Source organism: Pongo abelii, chromosome 12, assembly GCF_028885655.2.
Source record: "Pongo abelii isolate AG06213 chromosome 12, NHGRI_mPonAbe1-v2.0_pri, whole genome shotgun sequence".
NCBI lineage: Eukaryota > Metazoa > Chordata > Mammalia > Primates > Hominidae > Pongo > Pongo abelii.
Genome location: NC_071997.2, coordinates 39,265,350 through 39,282,749, shown reverse-complemented (window position 1 = coordinate 39,282,749; position 17,400 = coordinate 39,265,350). Strand labels below are relative to the sequence as shown.

Below are 17,400 nucleotides of genomic sequence, written 5' to 3'. Positions count from 1 at the left end.
TGCACTTTGGGACTACTTTAAAAAAAAAAAAATCCCATGAATTAAGAAGTAAAAAAGAATTAAATCTAAGTAATGTTATTGCAGCTTCATGGCACCATAGGGTAACTGCAATAGGCCTTACTAGGAATTTACTGAAATCAAGAGAATCACGGTATAGTATGCAAGAAAAGGAAGACAGTAAATTGATAAATTCAGCGCTAGTAATTTGGTCAGTCAAATTACAAGGTTATAATTTGACAATAATTTATTACAATCCTCTACTAGGCATGTTACCAAATAGAACACATGGATCTCTTAATCTCTATCTACAAATAATTTCAAGATGCATTGCATTTACTACTCAAGCATATGGAAGCCTGGTAAAATCTAAATTCTCTACCATGGGAATCATGGATGAGGGGATGACGCCAGGAGGAGAAGAGATGAACCTAAATCAAAATAAAAATGTTACTGTTATACAAATGAGTTGAGATAGAAGGTGTCCAGATTTGCCTCAAAGGAAACACTAGAGTATACCAATACAACTTAAAATCGATGTCCTTATTTATAGTTTAGTAACTGGTTATACAAGTTTCTGAGTCAGGAGAAAGATGAGGAAACAGAAAGCCCTTGATTCTTATAAAAAAATCCAAATTAGTGGCAGTAGGCAGTCCATAAGAGTTCACTAAAATAAACCCTGTTACCAAAGTAATTTAAAATCTCTTCTGCTTGCTTCATTCTCATTCCCTAAGTTCACTTTAGTACATCAATAAGAATTTGCAAAATACACTTTTATCTTTTTATTTTCACCTGTGGTATTACAGAATACCAGTATGCAAGAATTTATCCTGATATTACTTGGTTGCTAAAAACTGCTCTTACTTTTATATGAAGCATTTAAAGTTCATTTATCTGAAATGAGCTATAGAAACAACTAGATGTTCTGAGATCAGAACTCTAATTCTAGTCTGTCACTAAATATGTGGTCTTAGATCAGCATTAGTATTCATGAATCTTAATTTTCTACATCTGTATAATGGAAATTTTTTTTAATAATCAAAGCTTAAGTAGCATGGGATTCAGAAAGGTCTAAATCAAACTTGTCCAATCTGCAGCCCATGGGCTGGGCTGCATGCAGCCCATGGGCTGGGCTGCATGCAGCCCAGGATGGCTTTGAATGTGGCCCAACACAAATCTGTAAGCTTTCTAAAAACACTATGAGGTTTTGTTTTGTTTTTAGCACATCAGCTATCATTAGTGTTAGTGTATTTTATGCGTGGCACAAGGCAATTCTTCTTCATCCAGTGTGGCCCAGGGAAGCCAAAAGATTAAACACCCCTGGTCTAAATGATCACAGTAAGGTATTTTTCAATAAAAAATGTTAGAAATAAGAAATTCTTACTTGATTTTGGAAAGTTTCTGTAAAATAATACTGAGTTTTTCTAGTATTTGAAGATCAAGCCTAGGGGCTCGAAGCAGCACAGAGCAAGTACGAAAAAATGAAGAGTTGCTACAAGCTTCCAGGAAAGGCTGCAAGGATTCTGCAAAACAAATCAACAGTGCTTTACCATTAGGGAGTAGCTAAAAAGGAAATTAAAAACAAATTAAAATCAGAACTATGTGAGGCATTTATAAATATTCATTTAGATTTTCATTCTTTTCATACTTAAATTTTTGAGTGAAAATATCATCATTTGAAAAATTAAAACATCCACTGGCTCTTATTCAACAAAGCAAACAAAAGATAAGATTATTTACCCTAATATTAAATTCCTATTAGGCAAAATCTAGAAGAAATCCCATGTTTGAAAGAAAGGAGGAAAGCTATTTCTTCAGTAAGTTCATAACAATAAGTTCAGTTTAAATACTATAATTAGCAACAAGAAATTCTGCTTAAGTAGTAAATTAAAAAAACAAAAAACAAATCAAAGAGCCTCCAAATTTGTGAATTTCACTTGACTATTAATGACAGTTTACATAGTCACTAGATAAGGAAGAACCTTTGGAGCATAAAAGCAAAAAGGGAAAAGATTCATTTAAAAAAAGACTAGTCTCACATTTAATTTAGATGAGACTCTGGACTTCTACGTTGAAGCTGTTACAAGTTAAGGCTTGTGGGGCTATTTAGATGAAATGAATTATTTTGTTTATGAGGAGGACATGAGATGTGGGGGGCCTGCAGGCAGAATGCTGTAGTTTGAATGCTTGTCCCCTGTAAAACTGATGTTGAAATTTAACTGCCACTGTAATAGTATTAAGAGTGGGGACCTTTAAGAAGAGGTGATAAGGCCATGAGGCTCCACCGCCATGTGTGAGTGCAGCCCCCTCTTGCTCTCTCTTGCCCTCTTGTCTTCTGCCAGGTGAGGATGCAACAAGAAGCCCTCACAAGATGCCGGGACCTTGATACTGGATTTCCCAGCCTCTAGAATATAAGCCATTAAACTTCTGTTCATTTTAACTTACCCAGTCTCAGGTATTCTGCTATAGTAGGATAAAACAGACTAAGTGGTATATGCTAGGAATGGAGCACTGGAGACAATGGTTATGTGTCTTTTGCATATAACTATGTAGTAAAAGTAGGGTAACCAAACTCATTACTTTCACAGTAATAGTCCAACAAAAGCATGGTCTAAACACAGTTTACCGAGGTATGTGTATGTGCGTGTGTGTGTGTGAGAGAGAGAGCACAACAGAGAGAGCACGAGCCCATGTGAGAGAGTGTCACACAGAATCTTCTTAAAGACTAAAAACTTAGGTTACAGATACAGCACACATAATCTACAAATAGAGCTAAAAACAAATCAATTGAAATTTCAAGCAGCCTCATTAAACAACTGTACACAGTTTTAGTTCAGGTCCTGAGACATGATTCCTATAAACTGTAAACAAGGAAGTTAACTGTTGTCTAGCTAACAGAATTCAAACTAGTGCGTAAAGAACAACCTAAATCGGCTGGGCATGGTGGCTCACACCTGTAATTCCAGCACTCTGGGAGGCCGAGGCAGGCGGATCACCTGAGGTCAGGAGTTCGAGACCAGCCTGCTCAAAACGGCAAAACCCATCTCTACTAAAAATACAAAAAATCAGCCCGACATGGTGGCGAGGACCTATAATCCCAGTCACTCAGGAGGCTGAGGCAGGAGAATTGCTTGAACCCGCGAGGCGGAGGTTGCAGTGAGCCCAGATCGCGCCACTGCACTCCAGCCTGGGTGACACGAGCAAAACTCCATCCCCCACCCCAAAAAAAAGAACAATGTAAATCATTACCAGAAAGGTAACTGAGGGGTTCTTAACATACCTACAATCTACAGTATCAATGTTTTCAATCAAAAAGCCCAGAAAGCACACAAGAAAATTATAATCATTTTTCTGCATACGGCAAAAGCATGACAGAGAATACATCTTACTTTATTTTACTATACTTTATATCTAAATCAAGTCTTTGGCACACATTTAAGGGTTATTACATGAAGCTCCAAATAGAATACCAAGCCAAATAAAAGTAAACTTCCTTATATGACCTCTGCAATGGGAAAAAAAAAGCCAACACCCCCCAAACATTTTAACGTATCAGCGTATTTTAAAAGTGAAGCCTGTACAGGTCTTTTAGAAGTAAAAGAGGTTCAGCTGGGCGCAGTGGCTCACGCCTGTAATCCTAGCACTTTGAGAGGCCAAGGTGGGCGGATCACGAGGTCAGGAGATCAAGACCATCCTGGCTAACACAGTGAAACCCCGTCTTTACTAAAAATACAAGAAATTAGCCAGGCGTGGTGGCGGACGCCTGTAGTCCCAGCTACTCGGGAGGCTGAGACTGGAGAATGGTGTGAACCCAGAAGGCGGAGCTTGCAGTGAGCTGAGATCTCACCACTGCACTCCAGCCTGGGAGACACAGTGAGACTCCATCTCAAAAAAAAAAAAAAAAAAGAAGTAAAAGAGGTTCACTGGTTTGAGTTCCAATTTCTCTTTTAAAGCTGTGAGGCACATGTAAAATACAGGAAAGAAAAAGTTCTGGGATTCTCTAGATGAGACAGGCTAACTATAAAATAAAAACATTGTGGTTTTAACATTTTTTCAATACTACATTGTTCAAATTCATTACATCCTTTCAAGTTTAGAATTTCAACCTGAATACACTTGGTATTATACAGACTGACCGTTTGTGTCCCCCTCTAAATTCCTATGTTGAAATCCTCACCCCAAGGTGATAGTTATGGGGGGAGGGGGCCTATGGCAGGTAATTACAGCACTAAGAGTAGAACCCTCATGAATAAGTTTAGTGCTCGCTCCAATCTAAATGTCTTCCTCAAACTTCCTATGTTAAAACTCCCAAGGTGATGGTTTTTGGAGGAGGGGCCTTTGGGAGGTAATAAGGTCATGAAGGCTCTGCCCTCATGGATAAGATTAGTACCATTATAAGAGAGGTTTGAGGAAGCTGTTTGCCCCTTCTGTGATGCTACAGCTAGAAGGTACCATCTATGAGAAAAGGCCCTTACCAGACTTTGAATCTGCCGGTGTCTTGGTTTTAGACTTCCCAGTCTCTAGAAATGTGAGCGATAAATTTGTTTATAAATTATCCAGTTTGAGAATTTTGTTATAGGAGCCTGAACATACTAAGGCAGAAGTTGGCACCAGTAGCGGGAGGCTGACGTAACAAATACCTAAACATGTGGAAGTAACTTTGGAACTGGGTCATGGGTAGAGGCTGGAGGAGTATGGATGTGCATGCTAGAAAAAATCTACGTTGCTGTGGAAGGAGCATTAAGAGTGGTGAGGGCTCAAAAGAAAAGCAGAACGGTTGAGAAAGCTTTAATCTTCTTCGAGATTACCTTAGTGGTCACAGTCAAAATGTTGGATGGTAAAGGCCATTCTAATGAGGGCTCAGAAAAAAATGAGAAACATGTTACTGGAAACAGAAGAAAAGGTAATCTTGTAATAAAGTGGCAAAGAACCTGGTAGGATTGTGCCTGTGTCCTAGTGTTCTGTGGAAGAAATCTGAGAGTGATGAAACAGGATATTTAGTGGAAAAAATATCCAAGCAGTCTTGAGGGTGTTTGTGGCTTCTCTTGGCTTACGGTAAAATGTGAGAAGATAGAAACAAATAAAAGATGAACTCTATAATCACAAGGGAAGCAAAATTTAAAGATTTGGAAAATTCTCAGCCTAGCCATGTTGTAAAGAATGATACAGCTTGTTGAGGAGAAACCAAAGGTGCGGTGCAAGCATCTGTTAAGGGAATTCGTGTGGATGGAAGTAAGCCAGATGCTATTTACCAAGACAATGGGAGAATGACCAGTAAGGTATTTCAGAGATGTTCAGAGTTGCCCTATCCATCACAGGCCCTGAACTCCGGGGCCTGTGGCAGAACAATGTTAAGGCTCTGCTCCCTAAATTCTGGTGCAGTGCTCCTTGGTTACGCCAGCTGTTGCTCAAGTAGGCTCAGGTGCAGCTCAGATCACCCTTCTAGAAGGCACAGGTGATAAACCTTGGCATGGTGTTTGCACAGTGCCATCTCCATGGGTGTGCAAGTGCATGAGCTGTGATGGTGTGGCTGCCTCCAACCATATTTCAAAGGATGCCAGAAAAGCGTTGAGTGCCCAGGCTGAGAGCTGTCATGGGGCACGGCCACTGCAGAAACCCCCCAATAGAGTGATACGAAGTAGAGGTGTGAGGGCAAAGCCACCATAGGAAGCCTCCACTAGGGCAATGCTCAGACATGCCATGGGATTGGGGCTGTCTCTGAAACCCTGGAAGGGTAGGGCCTACCAGTGTGCAACTCCAGCCTAGGAGAGACACGAGACTCCAATCTGTGAGAGCTGCAGCATGGTCTGTGCCCTGCAAAAATACAGAGGCAGGGTTGCCCAGAACCTTGAGGCTGGATATGGTCTGGATATCTGTGCCCTCCAAATCTCACACTGAAATGGAATTCCCAGTGTTGGAGGTGGGGCCTGGTGGGAGGTGTTTGGATCACTAGGGTGGATCCCTCAATGAATAGCTCAGCATCATGCCCTTGGTGATAAGTGAGTTCACATGCAATCTGCTTGTTAAAGAGGATGTGGCACCTCCCTCCTCTTTCCTGCTCCTGCTCTTCCATGTAACTTGCTGGCTCCTTGCTGACTTCTACCATGATTGTGAGCTTCCTGAGACCCTCACCAGAAGCAGATGGCAGCACCATGCTTCCTGTACAGCCTGCAGTACCATGAGACAAAATAAAACCTCTTTTCTTTATAAATTACCCAGTCTCAGGTATCCCTTTATAGCAACGCAAGTCCTACCCCAATGTGTCCAGAGGCAGGACATGGAATCAAAGATTATTCTTGAGCCTTAAGATTTAATGCTGTTTGCCTTGCTGGTTTTAAGACTTGCTTGGGATTTTTCTATCATTCCTTTCTTCCTATTTTTCCCTTTTGGAATGGAAATGTCTGTGCTATGCCTGTCCCACCACTGTGTTTCGAATGCACATAACCTGTTTCATTTCACAGGCTCACAGCTTAAGAAAAACTGGCCTCATCCACATCTGATTTAAATGATATTAGGTTAAACTCTGGACTTTAGACTTCTTAGTTGGTGGTGGAACGAGTTAAGAATTTTGGGGTACTGGGATGGAATGAATGTATTCTGCGTATGAGAAGGACATAAATTTTGGGCGCCAATGGCAGAATGCTATGGTGGGGGGACGAGGAGGAGGAGGGAAGAAGAGGAAATGATCAGACTCTTCTCTGAATTCTCTGAGGCAACAATGAATGCCTGAAGACAACAGAGCAATGTTTATTTACTAAGTTCTGAACAAAAGCAAAAGAGATTAAAAACCACTCAGCCAAGATCTGGTTAAGTATAAAAGCCTCAGGCATTCTCAAACATGAAGTACCTCTTTAAATTGGTGGAGGGAAGTAGGGCAAAGTATGTGTGAGAGGGGAATTAAAAGATCATTCAAAATTAAGAACAAAGACATGGAGAAGCCACAGTAAAAGGACTAGTCTTGATCACTGAATATAATTAATCGTAAAACTAGAGAAAATAAAGCTAGTTATGTAGCAAATGTGGAAATTGTGGTCACAAAACAAAAGGTAAAACTATATACTATGACTATAAAAATAGCAATATCACTTTTAAAAATTAGAAAGTGGAGGCAGGGAAGATGAAAAGTGCAATACATTAGCAGTATGTATTTCATCTTTCAGGCTGGAAGTCAATCAATTCTGTGTAGAACACAGTATTTAAATAGGGTATGCAATTAAAAAATGGTTAAAATGGTAAATTTTATGTTATGAATATTTTACCAACATAAACAATGTACAAAAAATGGGACAATGTTTTTTATCTTGCTTTTTTAACAGAAGGAACTTTTTATTTTTTTTGGAGCTGAAGTCTTGCTTTGTTGCCCAGGCTGGAGTGCAGTGGCACAATCTCGGCTCACTGAAGCCTCCTCCCTCTGGGTTCAAGGGATTCTCCTGCCTCGCCTCCTGAGTAACTGGGATCACAGGCACACACCATCATGCCCAGTTAATTTTTCTATTTTTTTTTTTTTTAAGTAGAGTCGGGGTTTCATCATGTTGGCCAGGCTGGGCTTGAACTCCTGACCTCAAGAGATCTGCCCACCTCAGCCTCCCAAAGTGCTGGGATTACAAGCATGAGACACCATGCCTGGCCAGGAACTTATATTTTTAAAAATTTATGACTCTAACCATTTTATTTTTCCTGTTGAATACTATTTCATTAAATAACATGTATAACGCATGCCATTTCTGTAAAAGTATTTCCTTCTATTTATCCATTTATCCATCTTTTCATGTGAACACAACCATAGGAACGTGTCTAAAATAATGTTCACCTAACATTAATGATGGCTATTTCTAAATAATGAGGTTCATTTCAATTTTTTGAGTTCTAAAAGTTTATTTATATTCGTTCTTTAAATTGGTGTTAAACATGCATAACACATCATTTTAACCATTTTTAAGTTTTCAGTTCTGTGGTATTAAGTAAATTCACATTACTGTGCAACCATCCATCTCCAGAGCTTTTTCCATCTTCTTCTGAAACTGCACACATTAAACAATAACTTTAATTTTCCCATTTCCCTCTTCTCCAACACCTGACAATCACCAATCTACTTATTTCTCTACTCCAGGCACCTCATATAAGAGGAATCATACAAGATATATCCTTTTGTGCCTGGCTTATTTCATTTAGCATAATGTCTTCCAGGTTCATCCATTCTGTAGCATGTATCAGAATTTCATTTCTTAGACTGAATAATATTCTACTGTATGTACATACCACATTTACTTTTGTTGCTTTGCAGACACTCTTTGTCTTTTACTTTTGACAGTTTCATGATAATGTGTCTTGATGTCGGACTCTGGGTTTATCAAACGTGGATTCCTTGAGTTTCTTTGATTTGTTGAGCCAAACTTCCTCAAATTTGATAAGTTTTCAGCTATTATTTCTCTAAATTATCTTTCCACCCTTTCTCTTTTTTCTCCTTCTGGACTCCAGTAATGCATCAATTGGTCTGCCTGATGGTATTGCATAAGTCCTTCAGACTCTGTTCACTTTTCTTTTTTCTTTGATTTTGCTCCTCAGACTTGATCATTTCAAATAACTTGCCTTCAAGTTCACTGATTCTTTCTTTTGCCTGTTCAAGTCTGCTGTTGAACCCTTCTAGTAAATTTTTCAATTCAGCTACTGTATTTTCCAGTTCCAGAATTTGGTTCTTTTAAATAATTTGTTTCTTTGTTGACAGAAATTTTGTTCATGGATCATTTCCCTGATTTCATTATTTCTCATTAGCTCATTGAGCATATTTAAGATAGTTGTTTTAAAGTCTTTTCTGAGCAAATCCAATTAATTTGTGTGTCTTTACAGAATAGTTTCTGAAGATTTATTTTGTTCCTTTGGATGAGCCAGGTTTCTTCCTTTCTTTGCGTGTTCTATGATTTTTTTGCTGAAAATTTGACATTTGAAAAAACCACCCCTTCCAGTCTTTGAAGACTGACATGAAAGACCTTCACTACTTATCAAGCACCTGAGCCTTGGGAACGGTGTAGGGAGTGTGCTTAAGGTCATCTCAGGTCTTTTCTGGGCATGCATCCTGTCTGGGCCTGTGTATGCTGTTTTTTTTTTTTTTTTTCTTGTTTCCTCTGGCTGCCTGTAAATGTCTTAATTTCCCAGAATCTCACCCAAGCTTCTTCTGAAGGCCTTAGATATTGTATGGTATTCCTCTGTGCATAACCTCTTCCTCCTACACATCCAGAGGTCTGTAGTCTCCCTGTAGTTTTCATGTGCTATGGTGCCCACCACTGCCTTCCTTGGCCCTCAGCCTGAGATTCAAACCATGCCGCATTCCCTGTATGTGCTCTGAACGAGGCGAGTCTGAAACCAGTCTCTTGGGCAACCCACTGATAGGCAAGAATGCCTCAAACTAGTCCTGCTCGAATCCTTCTCTCCTGAGGAAGGGAATGGAGAACTGGGCCATTTACTTCTCTTTGTGCTGCACTGTGCCAGAGATAGAGTAGGGTAAGGGTGAGTAAAATTATCACAGAATGTCCTATCATTTTGCAAGTGGCTTTTTCTTGATTGGGCATTTGCTGGGTTGCCACAGATCTCTGACTGGTTTCCATAGTTCCTACAAAGTTATTTTAGTCAGTCTGTAGCTATTTATTTGATGTTTCTGTGGGGAAACAAGCATCTGCAACATCCTAGTCAGCCATTTTGCTAATGTTTGAATTTTGCTCTGCTTGAGCATGTACAATATTATGAAAAAAAAAATTTCTTTAAGGAAACAAAACAAAATTTTTATAAAGTAAAATAAAACCCACTCCAAGTATGAAGTATAGTCTGTGTTAATTCAGCTGGGAATGTAGAGAAAATCCAACTTATAGCTTAATCAAATAGAAAAAAATTTCATTTTTTTCTTTCACAAAAGGTAGGCACTTCATGAAACCAATTCAGGTGCAAGACAACATCATCAGAAACCCAGATTCTTTGTTTCTGCCCCAAAATCCTTAGCTTTTTTTTCTTCAAGTTTTCTCATGAAAATGTCCTTAGTATTTATTTTTATGTGTCATGGTCAAAGGCTCTACATAACAAAGCAAAAAAGGAGGACAGTATGGGAACGAGTGCCAATTATATCTGTTCTTCTTCAGAAGAAAAGCAAAAGGTTTCCCAGAAACTCTCAGCAGACTTCTAGTTTCCATCTTACTGGCCTCATGTGTGTCAAGCATGTAGCTACCCTGCCAGCAATGAAAGGCTGGAGGAGAAAGTTTTTAGGTGTTATAGTCTCTAGAAGAGAGGCAGGTGAGGTAGAAAGAGGTGAGAATGATGATGGGGGAGCCAATCCACAGTCTCTGCTGCAAGGGTCTAAGTTATTTCTTGAAACAAATTTTTCAGTGCTTTTGTTGAGTCACAATATTTTACATAAATTTATAGTTAATAAGCTTGGTGGAAAGTATTTAAATCTTCAATTTGAGAAAGATTACCTGAAGACATAACCAACCTCAGCTACAAGTTACTTTCAGTAATAAGGAAAAAGGGGCACCACGGACTCCCTGCACCAATACTATACTAATATGATATCTGACAAAAATCTATTGCGGGTAACGTAAGAAAATAAATGTAATTTTTATTAATTTAAAAGTCAATACCGAAATCTCCCAAGAGAATTATTTATCTGCCAACATCTCCTACAGCGGTTATACATTTTTTAAAAGTACACGCTGTCAACAAGTCAGCACACTCTTTGGTAATGATTATGTCCATATATGTTAGTCATCAGCCTGTCGATAACTGACTAGAACATTTTTCCAGTTTAAATGCTCAGAATCCAGGTTCCTCAGATAAGAGCTATTTTAATCTTTTCAGAATTCTAAGGCAAGGGTAATCAGAATAAAATCATTTTTTAAAGAAAACTCACCTCAGCTCCCAGATAGTAACATGCTATTTATTACACGGGACAAAAATGTATGATGTCTAGTTAGTAAGGCTTTCATTCCAGTTCTGATGACTCAAAAGCTGGAACATAACACAGCAACATTCAATACCAACCAAAATCCTTCAGTTGCCCATCCCTCAAACTGGATAAGGGTAAAGAAATATTTAAAAAGAAAAAAAAAAGCAATAGTATGAACAGACTTAGGTAGTCTTTGAAAAACACCCAAACGAATTTTCCTCTTCGGTATTCTTTTTCAAGTCCACCCTCATTCCTTTTTGGAAGGAGGAATGGTGTGAAATGCACTCAAGATGAGCTATTTCTTGAAAGATGAGTAGGAACTTGCCAAAGGCTTGGGGAGGGGAGTGCTAGTCCAGGGACAAAGGCGCTCTTGGAGCAGGGTAATCCATATTCATAACTAACAACTCCCCAAGTAAACTTCCTAGTCTGCCATTTTCCCAGTTTTGAACCATGTTGTTCCTTCTACTTCTCATTCCTGAGAGAATTTCAAGACTTTTATTTTTTTCTTTCTTGCTTGCTTTTTCAATTCCTAAAGACACATTAGTGCTGCCAGTAATTCCCACTCTGGAATCTCTCAGTTCTGGAGTTCTAGCTTCCAGCGGGGAGCTTCTCTCTTGTGTCCACCTCTTCTTCTTCTAAAAGACTTAGTTATTCCTCTCATCACTGCCCTGGCCCTAGCCCTGTGACATTAAATAAGTCACTTAATTTCTCAGAGCCCCAGGTTTCCTGTCTATTTATATAAATTATACATATATATAAAAACATAGCTGAGCTAGTGCAACAGTTCTCAACCCAGTGACTCAGTAGAATCTTTTCATAATAAATATTTTATAATTCCCCTTTTTATTATCCTAAAAATAACCATAAACAATATAACAATATAATCTATTTACATGTGTCTTTTTAATCAATATAATGCACTATTTATAATACAGGGGAGGAAAAGGGAATTTATAATGTAATATTTTAATCATTTCTTTCCTTTTTTTTTTTTTTTTTTTTTTTTTTTTTTCCAGACAGTCTTACTCTGTCGCCCAGGATGGAGTGCAGTGGCGTGATCTCGGCTCACTGCAACCTCCGCCTCCCGGGTTCAAGCAATTCTCCTGCCTCAGTCTCCCGAGTAACTGGGATTATAAGCGCCCGTCACCGCATCCAGCTAATGTTTGTATTTTTAGTAGAGACGGGGTTTCACCATCTTGGCCAGGCTGGTCTCAAACTCCTGACCTCGTGATCCACCTGCCTTGGCCTCCCAAAGTGCTGGGATTACAGGCGTGAGCCACCACGCCTGGCCTATTTTAATCATTTCAATGTGTCAATACTTGAGGATAACTGCGCTGTAAGACATAAGGAAGTGGTCAAATGCTTGTACCATTTGACCACTAATGGTACAAGCATACCATAATGGAATACCCTAAATGCAGCAGATACACATGTAAACTAGTACCAAGAGAATTCTCAAATTGATGAGGAGAGAAAAATGAAAGACTAGTGTGGTAGGCTGAATGATGGTTCCCCCAAAAGATGTCCACATCCCCATCATGGGAACCTGTGAATGTTAGCTTACAAGACAAATGCTTTGCAGATGTGATTAAATAAGAGATACTGAGATGGAGGTGATAATCCTGGATCACTTAACTGGGTCTAACTACAATCACAAGTATTCTTATAAAAGGGAGGCAGAAGGGATGACATCATCAAGATGGCAGAAGAGGACTCCTGGACCTTCCTTCTTCCAGCAAGCAAACTGATTCCACAACAATCCCCATCGCCGAATTCCCTTTCTGTGAAATCCAGAAACTTTAAGAGGCTCCTGCATCCCAGTAAGTGTGAAACCAGTCACATCAAAGCCAGTAAGTCAATTCAGATACCCTGCTACCATAATCCTCTGGCATAGCTCCATAAGACAGGAACAAAATCCCCCAGCTCCTAGCTTCTCCCCAGGAAGAGAAAGAGGTACCCTATGTGTCTAATGTCCAAAGTTTTCTAGGAACTACCCAGAAAACTGGTTTATGTCTACCCTGTCTTGGAGCACTGACAGAACCCAACAAACTCTGGCCACTCATGGCAATTTGGGGTGTTGATCACTATAGCCACCCCACCCTCTACCTCTGGCTCATCACAGAGTAAGCAGGCAAAAACCCCAGCTCTTTAGCTTCTAGCTGGGAATGGATAGGAGAGTACCATGTGTCCAACCACTCACCTTAAATGGGGACTGCCTGAGGAAAATGGCTTCAGTCTCCATGGTCTCAGAAGCTGAAGGGACCTGAAATATTCTAGATGCCTAGGGACTATTAAGAACAAAGAAAGTGGATAGGACTGGCATGAAGGTTTGAAAGATCCCAGAATTTCTGTCAGGGCTGATTGATGAGGGTCTTCTCCAGAATGAGTCCAGACCATGAAGACTAAGAGAGGTAATTATTTTGTCTATGGCACAAAAACATCAACAGAGAATGTCAAGGAAAAAGAAGAAACAAGGAAATATTTTCCCCAAAAGACAAAGAGATGAATCCCTAGAAACTAATCCTAATAAAATGGAGATATATCAATTAACTGACAGAGAATTCGAAATCACTACTACCAAATAAGTTCCCACATGTACACACTTAAGTTTTGTATACGGTTATTCACAGAAGCACTGTTTATATTAGCCAAAGACTAGAGACAGCCAAAATGTCCATCAATCGTGGTCTGCTTAAATGAATGAATTTTAATTGAAGAAATTATGCATTTACATAAGAAGATCTTCAAGATATAATGCTGACTATAATATATATTATATATATATAAAATATATATAAAACTTAGTAGCATTCCTGTGATAAAAAGGAAAAAGTAAAAATGCGTATGTATTTGTGTGTGTGTGTGTGTGTGTGTGTGTCTGCAGTTGTTCCCTCCAGGGAGGGAAACAGTAAATGAAGGCAGACTTTTCACTTTTGTACTTTTGAAATTATGACATATGTGAATGTGTTACTATTTATTTATTTTCTTAAAACAGGGCCTCACTCTTGCCCAGGCTGGTGTGCAGTGGCATGTTAATAGCTCAGTACAACGTTGAACTCCAGGCTAATTTTTTTTTTTTTTTTGAGATGGAGTCTCGCTCTGTCGCCCAGGCTGGAGTGCAGAGGCACGCTCTCAACTCACTGCAACCTCCGCCTCCTGGGTGCAAGTGATTCTCCTCCCTCAGCCTCCCGAGTAGCTGGGACTACAGGCGTGTGCCACCACGCCTGGCTTTTTGTATTTTTAGTAGAGACAGAGTTTCACCATGTTAGCCAGGCTGGTCTCGATCTCCTGACCTCGTGATCTGCCCGCCTTGGCCTCCCAAAGTGCTGGGATTACAGGCGTGAGCCACCGTGCCTGGCTAATTTTTTAATTTTTTTGTAGAGATGGGCCTTACTATGTTGCCCAGGATGGTCTTAAACTCCTGGGATCAAGCAGTCCTCCCTCCTAAGCCTTCCAAAGTGCTGGGATTACAGGCATAGGCCACCACACCTGGCCTTGAATGTGTTACCTTTTAAACAATAAATACAATTTTGTTAAAAATAATTCCTTAAGTTAAATAGCTAGAGAACTTTAATCTTTTTTTAATAAATAAATAAAAATAGCGTGTTCATCATCTGGATATTTAATTATTTGCTTTCTTAGCTTTTTCTACCACACTAATTGGTGGGTTAGATTTTATCCCCCATCATATGCAATGTTTTTTTCCACAAAATATGAGAATGGGTTTCCTCAAAATATGCTATATAACACAAACTTAAAAGTTGACCAAGAAGGGCTCACTAGTGTTACACACTAGCGTAACGCATCATCTATTATTGTCCAGTGTTACACATGAGAAAGACCAGCCTTTCATCTTAGAAACAGAGATTCTGTTAACAGTGTCAAACAAGGGGATGCAAACCAATCATTTAAGTGCTTATGTAGCTTTTAATAGAGCTGTAAATCTGGCAGCATTCAGAGACCAGTAGCAAATATATGGCTAAAAGTGCTCATTAATTGACTATTAAGTAGACTTCAGAAGTTACAGAAGGAACTGTTAGTTCATTAGGTCCCTGTGCCACATATCCCTGAAGTGGCTGACCAAGAACAACTTCAAAGCTCTTTTGTGCTGGGAAAGAATGCCAATGAATCAATTTTCTTATCCAATTTCATAAAACTCAATTGCCTTAATAAATAATGATGATAAACGTAATGAAATATTAAGCAATAATTAAAAACAAAGGTTATGTAGAAATATATTTAAAAGCTCCTAACATTAAAGTCAACAAACCAGAATAGAAAGAAAAATATCTAGGAGTTTTACTACATAAAAATTCCCAAGTCTTGATGATGCCCAACAAAGCTCTTCCCAATGAGCACCCCAGCTTGTTTCCTGATTCTTCTACTTCTCTGCCCTCACTAACTCTGCTTCAGCTACACTGGCTTCTCTGATGTTTTTTGAAAACACCACACATCTAAAATACAGCACACCCTTTGCTATAGTTGTATATTCTTCAGTTATTAAAAATAAACCTTCCCATTGTATTTCCTAAAGGGAATTTTTCCATGTGAAAGCTTGTAACTGAGAAAACAGATGATATGTATGTAGGATTAGGTTGGTGCTTTGTTAGAAATATTGCACCTATAATTTCATTGAAATTATCCTTCCTTTAATCTCCTAAATAATAAAAAACATAATAGAATGATTGAATACATTTAAAACAGCGAAAAGGGAAGAAATTATGTTGCTCAAATCAAGAAAAACTTGTCAATGAAAAACAGTACCTGCATCAGATAGAAAGATATCAAATTAACAACCTAATATTGCAACTAAACAATATGGATATGTTCAGAAGTAAGTTCTAGATGTGCAGAACAAGTTTAATGCCTGGAGTATAGTCCAAAGTTTTTGATGATTCTTTGTTATCTTTATTATTTTTTACCCAAATTGACACACAGAATTTAAACAGAACAACTCAAGTACGTCCTTGTAATATTTCCTAGGATTTTCTTGCATTTTAAACAGATAAACATAGCCTACTTGCAAATATGCAACTGTATATGCACTAGTATCTAGCCACATAAAAAAAACAAAAGATGGCCAACATCAAGAAAACCGTTTGTAGAAAAAAAATACAAAATAGTTATGTATCTTTTGATAGCAAAGATATATTTTTCTGGGATATTTGTTGGTTTTTTAATTAAATGAAAATTATATATCTTTACCATGTACAATATATTTCAATATCATGTAGTATGTAAACATTGTGGAATGGCTAAATCAAGCTAAATAACACATCCATTACCTCACATATTTGCTTTGTTGTGGTGATAACATTTAAAATGTACTCTGTTAGCAATTTTCAAGTATGTAATATACTTGTTATTAACTGTAATCACCACATTATACAGGTTGAACATCCCTAATCTGAAAATCCAAAATCCTCCATCATATGCAATGGGAACCAGTCACAGGCACTTGGAGTTAGGCCCACTGACACCACCTCCCAGCCTGTGAAGACCTCTGAGGAAGCTCTGCATTCCCTAGAGCACTGTAAACACAACGCTTTGAAACATGGCACCTCACACGGCTGGTCACCAATGCCCATATAGTAAGGTAAGATAACCCATTTGCAAATAAATTCCATCGAGATTTCTTTTGCAGCAACTTTTTCCTGTTTTTTTTTTTTTTTAAGTGGCATGGGTCATTCCCACAACCACAGAATATATATTCTTCTCATCTGCATGTGAAACATACTCTATGACTGACCACATGCTCAGGAAAGTCTCAACAAATCAAAAAAAAACAAATCAAAACTGAAATCATACCAAGAATCCTCTTGGGCTATAGTGGAATAAAAATAGAAATCAATACAAAGAAGAAATCTCAAAAACATACAAACACATGAAAACTAAAGAATTTACTCCCGAATGACTTTTGGGTAAACAACAAAATTAAGGCAGAATAAAAAAAATTCTTTCAAACAGTGAAAATCAAGATATAACACACCAAATCTGTAGGATACAGTAAAAACAGTGTTAAGAAGAAAGTTTAGGCTGGGCGCGGTGGCATATGCCTGTAATCCCAGCACTTTGGGAGGCCGAGGTGGGCGGATCACTGGAGGTCAGGAGTTCGAGACCAGCCTGGACAATATGGTGAAACCCTGTCTCTACTAAAAATGCAAAAATTAGCTGGGTGTGGCGGTGTGTACCTGTAGTCCCAGCTACTCAGGAGGCTGAGGCAGAAGAATCGCTTGAACCTAGGAGGCGGAGGTTGCAGTGAGCCAAGATCGTGCCACTGCACTCCAGCCTGGGTGACAGAGCGAGACTCCATCTCAAAAAAAAAAAAAAGGAAGAAAGTTTATAGTGCTAAATGTCTACATAAAAAAGAAAAATCTCAAATTAACCTAATGTCACACCTACAGGAACTAGAAAAACAAGAACAAATTAAATCCAAAGCTAGCTGAAGAAATAATAAAAACAGAGCAGAACTA

The 17,400-nt window shown here is 38.8% G+C and overlaps 1 protein-coding gene across 15 annotated transcripts in view; it reads right to left on the bottom strand.

Moving 5' to 3' along the window:
* The window catches only part of CCDC138 (coiled-coil domain containing 138), a 110,052-nt gene that overhangs the window by 10,329 nt on the left and 82,323 nt on the right, over positions 1-17,400 (bottom strand). For 9 of the 15 annotated variants that reach the window (XM_054547899.2, XM_054547900.2, XM_063713553.1 and 6 more), the window contains one exon: positions 1,382-1,520. The exons of 4 other annotated variants lie outside the window; for them this stretch is intronic. In XM_054547899.2, the coding sequence (XP_054403874.1) occupies positions 1,382-1,520 (139 nt within the window). Of the gene's footprint in view, positions 1-1,381; positions 1,521-17,400 lie in introns of those variants that run through there. 2 more of the 15 variants (XM_063713557.1, XM_063713558.1) reach the window with 1 other exon arrangement.